The sequence below is a fragment of the Python bivittatus genome, unplaced genomic scaffold (genome assembly GCF_059951505.1).
Source record: "Python bivittatus isolate LINGU-HERP-01145 unplaced genomic scaffold, Pbiv_v1 ctg000440_np1212, whole genome shotgun sequence".
In the NCBI taxonomy this organism is placed as follows: Eukaryota; Metazoa; Chordata; class Lepidosauria; order Squamata; family Pythonidae; genus Python; species Python bivittatus.
The window spans coordinates 5,660,940-5,668,691 of record NW_028277063.1 but is presented as its reverse complement, the minus strand read 5'-3'; the positions used below and the strand labels follow the sequence as shown (position 1 = coordinate 5,668,691).

At 41.1% G+C, this 7,752-nt stretch overlaps 1 protein-coding gene across 1 annotated transcript; it reads left to right on the top strand.

Annotated features, from left to right (window-relative positions):
* Positions 1-1,799: 1,799 nt before the first annotated feature.
* On the top strand, positions 1,800-7,697 carry DKKL1 (dickkopf like acrosomal protein 1). The gene is made up of 4 exons (XM_025171294.2): positions 1,800-2,588; positions 3,049-3,180; positions 4,790-4,879; positions 6,604-7,697. Exons 1-4 carry the CDS (start codon positions 2,451-2,453, stop codon positions 6,934-6,936), a joined length of 693 nt encoding a protein of 230 aa, XP_025027062.1. The 5' UTR covers positions 1,800-2,450; the 3' UTR covers positions 6,937-7,697.
* The last annotated feature ends 55 nt before the right edge of the window (positions 7,698-7,752 follow it).

The following is a 7,752-nucleotide window of genomic DNA, read 5'->3' as shown; positions in this document are numbered from 1 at the left end:
TACCATATAAACATGATTAAGTAAATCATGGTTGAATATGATGTATAATCCCAGTCTAGGTATTCAGTCCTGTAATTGAAAGCCTTGAAGTTATTTCACAATGTCTTCTATTTGGAAGGCTGTCGACTCCAAGTTGCTTTTAAAGATAAAGGTCTGTAGAACTGTAGAAAAAACTGATATTGTTCACAAACCCCATCTGACTAGCAGATTGAACAGACAAACAGGTAATGTATATATATGCATACAATGCATAGAAATTGCATGCAAACTGCATCTCATTTGTCATTTTTAAAGCATAAATTGCCGCCCTAGTCTTTTGATGTCAGTTTCAGAATGTGGTGCTTTACATCTATTTTCTTCTAATTAAATAGATGAACTAAATTTTCATGGGGCGCAATATAAGAACCAAACTGTGGAGTGGGGAAATAGATTTGAACCTCCTCCTTGCTAGTTGCACCGTCTGTGAGTGTTGCCGTGGTGGGGGAAAAAAGAAGGTGAAATCACAGGAGCTCTGAAACCAACACAGCTTTTAGAATTTAATCCTGCAGGGATATAAAGTTATAGGAAAAATAATGAGTTTTCATTCTTATTTGTTCACAATTTTAAGATGCACTTAAAATATGCCAACAAAAAAAAAGAGAAAGAAAAAATGTGTATGTTTATGTAAACCTTTCATGGATGTATATTAGTATGCTTTTAAAATTATGTTTTAATCACATTGTTTTCTTTTTTGTAATTCTCGTGGAAGGCCATCTGTGGCTAAAAGGTGGACTATAAATCCCAGAAATAAATAAATATGATAGAATGCATTGCAATATACTCATATTTAATATTGTTTGGCCAGTAGTAAAGGAAAGGAAATTCTGTAAGTGTTCAGTGACGCAACTCAAAGTTGTAGAAAGTTTGACACATATTTCAAACTGCCCCAATAAGGCAATTAGAATATTCTGTCCCAGATCGGCGTAAGTATTTCCACTCCCTGGTTTGTAATTTACTGTATGAACTCAGGAAGGGAGTTTGGAATGATGTAATCTCTCTTTCCCAGTCACGAATACACCCCCACTCACACAATTCTTCCCAGGGAAAAAAAACAACTTTTCCTGACATTTTGAACACGGTGAATGATTCTCGCCAAGACCTACCGTGGCACTGAAACTCCAGGCTGCCATCTAATGGTAACACAAGAGAACTGGAGTTCTTATCAATGTTTCTCTAGAACTATCATCTTGGCCATGAGTTCGTTATTATTATATGAAGTGGCAGATTTAATTCTGGGGTTTCAAAATTTCTGTCTGCAAGGTACCTTTCTTACTGTGTTTTTTTTAAAGAACTCCTGAAAATATCGGTCTCATTGATGATCTTTGCACAACAGACCAAACCACAAGGTAGCTTGCCACCTTTTACATGCCAGTCCAGGTAATGGTTAGTGTATGGTTCAGTGTACTGTGTGACTGGGTCAACTGAATAAACTATATTTATCTTAACCGTGGTGTTGTTTTTGTATATTGTTTGCTGTTGATACAAGGACTTGGAGGGGTTATCTAATACTGCCCTCTCCTAACCTGGAAGAGTTGGAACATTCAAACTGAGAATTCTTTTATTCTGCTTCTGATTCTCTTGTTTTATCTGAGTGCGCTAGAAATGGTAACTTGTTAGGGCAGTAGGCCTTCTGCAGGCAAATATTTAGCCTTCTCCATCTGACATTCTCCAGATGTGCTAGAGCAGTGTTTCTCAACCTCAGCAACTTCAAGATGTGTGGACTTCAACTACCAGAATTCCCAGCCAGCTGGGACTTGAGATCCACACATCTTAAAGTTGCTGAGGTTGAGAAACACTGCATCAGATTATAGCTTCTTTTATTTCCGGCCACACAGGCTGCTCGGTAATTATGGGAATTATATCAAATACATCTGGAATGGGCCCAGATGGGGAAGGCTGAGCTGAAGAACAACCACCTCCTTCTTCTAACCCAGACCGACAATATGGATCTACTGTACGTAGAAACACTACTCTGACAAATGGTCAGTGATGTCGGCAAGTTCTGGAATTAGAACTTTTTTTCAAATCAGCCTGTTGGCTGAAAGGAACTGACAAGAATTTGGTGGAGAGGGTGGAGAGCTAGCAAGCTGGTCACTGAATCCAGGGTGCACGAAGGAACAGCTTGAGCCATTGAGAAGAGACTGGTGGATGGCAGACCACTTTGTGGGTGGGATTTTGGGAGAAGAGAGAGGATTCTATTTAGGCTCAGTTTGACCAATCTGATAAATGGATAGTTGTGGGACAAGAGAAGGCGAGGGAGGGATGTGTTTGGGGGATGTTTATGCAAGCAGGGGGCTGGGGAGTAGCCAGCAGCACTTGTAGGACTTTTCTTCTCTGATCTTTCCTTCTGCTTCTGCCTTTTGTGCAGGCCTAGCTCAGGCAACCGCAGAACGACAACGGTCTAGGCAAAGATGATGCTGCTGGTCGTTGTGTGCGGGCTATGGGGACTGACATCTCTGAAGCAGGGGGGTACAGCTTCTGCTACCTTCCTACCCTCCAGCATGGAGAGACTGTTCCGGGAGTTTAGCAACATCTTTGAGCAAAGTCGGGTAAGGAGTAACGGAAGCATTGTCCAACTCCCTCTCTGAACATGTGGAAGGGCTGTTCTGCTGCTGTGCAATTACAAGAAGCTTTGATGTTTTCACGTAAAATACTGTAGCATCCTTTTTAGAAAAGGGAGAATCCTTGTAATGAATGGACAATATACTTGGCGGTGCTGAAGAGAATCTAATCTATTTTACATTCAAGGTGATATAAACATTGTATGCAAATTTCAGGACATCTTTCTTGGTCTAATACTGTTTATGCTGTTTATACATTGCAGGGGCAAAATTTTGGAATTTTGGAAATATTTTTGTGGTATAGGATTTGGCTGTGCACCTTTTAACTCTCATTGGCTTTAGCTATTATTTATTTATTTATTAAATTTATATGCCACCCATCTCCCCCAGAGGGTGATTGTTTACTTTCTGTATACGGTATGCAAGGATCATTCTCTGCCATTTGTAGGAAATGCTGGGGAAAGACCAATTTGATACTTCAGTTGACATCAGTAAGCTGCCCTCCAATTACCATCATGAGGAGAATCAGCGGCAGAGAGTGGGAAATTCCACATTGTTCAGACACCATGAAATCAGAAAAGTGAGTAAACTATTTCCAAACAAGGAAAGGAACATATTGATTATTTAAGCATTAAGATCTTTGGATAGCTATATTTAGTTTGGCTCATTGATTGATGTAGGCTATATAGAGCAGTGTTGTCCAAACTTGGCCACTTTAAGATGAGTGGACTTCAACTCCCAGAATTCCCCAGCCAGCCATGCTGGCTGGGGAATTCTGGGAGTTGAAGTCCACTCATCTTAAAGTGGCCAAGTTTGGACAACACTGATATAGAGCCTTAGCTTGTGTTCTGAGAGGTTTTTTTTTCAGTGTCTTAAAAATTAATTCTGCTGGGTTTTGATTTAGAGTCAGCCGTTAGACATTTTTATTTATTTAAAGTATTTCTAACTTGGTGTTTTACTTAAAATGTGTTGATTTCTTTTATTGAGTTTCATTTGCTTTTATAGTCATTATCTCCATAGGGGTGTGTGTGTATGTATGTATGTATGTATGTATGTATGTATGTATGTATGTATATATATATGTGTGTGTGTGTGTGTGTGTGTGTGTGTGTGTATATATATATGATCAGATGGTAGGGGATACAAATAGTTATATAACTAAATAAAATTTTGGTTCTAGCACAGCTAGGAGTCCATCTACGTATTCTCTTTCCTCCACAGCTGCCTCTGTTACCACCACGACTAAGAATGGGTCTATACGGGGAACAGAATAAAGTGCTAGGGCAAACTGCACTGCCTGAGTGATAGAAGTGGGGTACCACTTTTGAAGGTGGCTCCTGATTTTAAAGACAGCTGTCTGCAGATACAAAACAAGCACATCAGGGAGGATAACTCTAACTTGGCTCCCTCCCTGTTAGGAATATTCAGCAGCGTTCAGTAAAGCAAACCCCCAACTGCTGGCTGAAATAGGACAGTCCATTCTATTTCTTTGGCACTTTATAGCCTCCTTCTGCTGTATGTACAGAGTAGGTCCAATGCTAGTCAGCATTCTTTGGTAGTTGCCATAGCCCCAGTGACCTGGCAGCTGCCAGCACTCCCCTTAGAAAAGTGAGGCTGCCATCATTCTTGGGCAGTTAGCTCTGCAAGTCACCATCCTCATTTCTGCAATGTCCCAGGGCAATATTGCATCAGGAGCATTATGGAAAATTAAAAACATGGCTCTGAGGCCATTCTGTTGCCCAGTGTGATTGCCACGTAGCCCCCTATCCAGCAGTGGACTAACACATAAAAGAGGGGGAGCCAGGGGTGGAACAGGGAGCTCCCCAGAAGACAGTCTGCCACAGTCCTCACCCAAGCTTGGGGCCAGCCATGGTCCTGATTAGGGCAGAGGCCTGATTCAAATGCTCAGAAAAGTTGTGCTTTTTCCTTGCTGCAGATCTCTATACAGCCTGGGAGCATGTTTGAATGCACTTTTCCTTAATGGTCTCCTACCTATATAGTTCAGCACCATCAGATTCTAAGGGAGTCCCACTGATGGAATGGGTACTTTCCAGCGCATCTGAGGGAACTGCACAGAAATTCAGATCAAAAGATCCCACAGCCATGCAGTGCCTTGGCTATTAGGAAGTTTTTGAATGTGTATCCTTCCTCTTTGACAATCCTGCTCAACCTTATATTGTTCTTTGTAGGTGACTGATAACCGTACAGGTGATATGATGTTTTCGGAGAAATCTATGACCTCTATTGAGCAAACAGAGACCCATCCAGATGAGGAGAAGGTCAGTGAACAAAAAATGGGTGTACTTGCTTACCTTTTTCCAGTCAGATTTAGGCTGTGCAAATGTACGTCTTTGTGAGGAGAATGTGTGGAAGAGACAGGTGATATTATATTAGGGGTAGGCAATATGTGGCCCTTGAGTCCCCTTTCTGCAGTCTTTGGAGCCCCTTCTGACCATAACTGCTGAAAACGGACAAGTTTCCTGTCATTGCAAGGTGAAAAATCCATGAAAACTGTGATGTAAATCTTCAAAGTGGCATATCTCATTAAAAAAAAATCTCTCAAACCATCATCCAATCCCTTGTTCTGCCCTTATGCATCATGTGACTCTGTTTACTTTTTGGCCCTCAGCCCTCCTGCCCGAAAAGTATAGGCTTGACCACCAAAAGGTTGGATACTTTAGGGTTAGACTCTAAAATGGGTGGTGCAAACAGGTGTGCCAGTCATACAAGTAGATTTGTTATCTCTTCCAAATTACCATATTGAGATGCAACTTTGCAGGGAACAGTGTTCCTCATGATGCCTGCCTGCAGATGTTTTAACAAATATGGTAGGGAAATTAGTGTCATATTATACTTGAGCTAAACCAATTTTTGCCTATTAAGGTTAAGGTTCTTCTTTGATTTGTTTTTATGTAACAGTAGCAATCAGGAGCATTCTTTCTCTTGAATAATTTGCCCAGTGGCTATTGCCCTCTAAAGCTCCTCTAAAGGACTGAGGCAGCGTAGTGGGAAAAAACTGCCAGAACAATGAAGTGGGCATTGTGATGTCATGAGTCAGGTTTCACCATTTTATACTTGAGTCATGTTGCATGCAAGGATGTCAGAGGCACAACTTACATTATGATGTATGTTTTATCACTTGTCGGCCTTGTCTATTAGGGGAGTCAAAGAGATTTTTACTGTCATTTTTAATACACTAACTACTTCTTTTTAATGAAGTACAGTAACACCTCACTGAAATTGAACCAGAATCGTAACTGGTTAGATAGGAGATGGGTTAAGGTATAGCACACTTGACTGATTATTCCCGACTTGTTCTAGGACACTGTTAGACTTCCCTCACTAGGGACCCAGGAGCAAACTACTTGTATCATGACTTCCCAAAGGGAGAAAAATCACAGGTTAACATACATGGATATGTTTTTGATTTTCATTTTCATGTCTGACAGCAGACAATTCAATGCCTCTTGAAAACTTGTAAGCAAGGACTGAAGGCAATCATTTTTTTGTTCTCTGACCCTTTCCTAGAATTTGATTCTAGGGCACAGTACCACTGAATAGGACAGATTTATTTAATGATGAAAGCTAACAGCATTTGTTAAACTTATAATCATCTGTCCAATCCATTTTTATAATCAGAACTCATGGGTCCCCTCCTTTTCCTAATCCTTTATTAGATTCATATTTCCCTATCCCAGACTCTCCAAGAAGGCCAAGGAATTTGGATTCCAAAATCACCCCCATTCTTAATATACATTCTCTGATCAATTCACACAAATCATCAGGGCTGCCCTTCTTTGACATCTTCCAGAGGGGTTGGACTGTAAGTTCTGTCACTTCCAAGCAACATGAATATTTGGTATCCTTATACATTAACTTTTTTTTTCTTTTGGTTGGAATACAAGGTGGGGATGATTAGAAATGTAGATAGTGTAAGATTTCAGAAGACCACACTAATACTCCTGTTCCCCATCTCCACTGCTTTTTATCTGCACCTTTCTAGGACAATAAGCCAGTGTCTAATCAGGAAGAAAACAGTGCTGAGCAAGACAGACCAACTGCTGGGCTTAGGTTCTTCAAACTGGGTCTCCCCCAGCTTCGGCCAAGGTTGACTTTTCTTATTTTTCGCTTGCCCCAGCATCTTAAGAGCCAGCAAATGCCCGAAGCCAAACTGGTAAAGGAAGAGCCAATCAGCGATAGGAGGCACAGATTGCTGGCCATTCGGAATGGGCTTTTAACAGCCCCTCATCCTACTAAGAAGACCCTGCTTGTGACCCCAAACCACAGGGTCACTCCACGAAAGCGTCATTTCTTTTTCTTCTGGAGGAAGATGTAAGGAAAACCTAACACCTGGGCCAGTGGAAAATGTTCTAGTTTCCTAGATGTTTCTATTGTCACATCAAAAGTTTAGGGTGAGGCTAGTCCTACAAAAGGGGAAAATGTTTCTTTCAAAAATTTGAAATAAAAGTTATCCCTTTGGGGGAAAAAAACCCCGCGAAGATGAAATAACGTATTTTTAAATTTATTTAACCCAATTTTGAGGGTGCCTGACTCCTCAACCACTGGGCAGCTTACAAATAAAAGAAAAAACACTATATGTATGCCAAAGAGAACACACCAAATTTACGAATAAACACCTAATCTTAAACCAGACAAAACTAAGCTAAACTAAAAGGGGCTCCGCAACCACTCTATCCCAAGGCCTGGGAGAACAACCAGGTTTCCAGAACATCATAAGGGTGGCTATGATGAATGAATCTCTGATGGTATATTGTTCCAGATGGCAGGCACTGCGATCATTTAGACACACCTCTTAGATCCCATAAGATGACACTGTTTGATGGGTGGAACCTGGAGTACATCCATCCTTCTTGATCACACCAAACAGGCAGAAACAATTGGAAATAAGTGGTCCCTCAGATAGCCAGGCCTTTGCCATATGGTAATTTAAAGGTGACAACCAGCAACTTTAACTGCACTTGGAAGCCAACTGGTAACCAGTGCAGCTTGTGAAGCAGTAGGGTCACAGGGTCATGTGCTGCTCCTATTATTACTTGCACCGTTGCATTCTAGATCAGCTGTAGCTTCCAGATGGTCTTCAAGGGCAGCCCCATTGCAGTAATACAATTGTGAGGTGACCAGGGCATGACTG

Excerpts from the sequence above, each read along its gene's own strand:
- DKKL1 (XM_025171294.2), top strand. The coding sequence starts at position 2,451 with ATGATGCTGCTGGTCGTTGTGTGCGGGCTATGGGGACTGACATCTCTG. Across the intron at positions 3,181-4,789 it reads GACACCATGAAATCAGAAAA|GTGACTGATAACCGTACAGG; the intron begins GTGAGTAAACTA and ends TGTTCTTTGTAG. Across the intron at positions 4,880-6,603 it reads CCCATCCAGATGAGGAGAAG|GACAATAAGCCAGTGTCTAA; the intron begins GTCAGTGAACAA and ends GCACCTTTCTAG.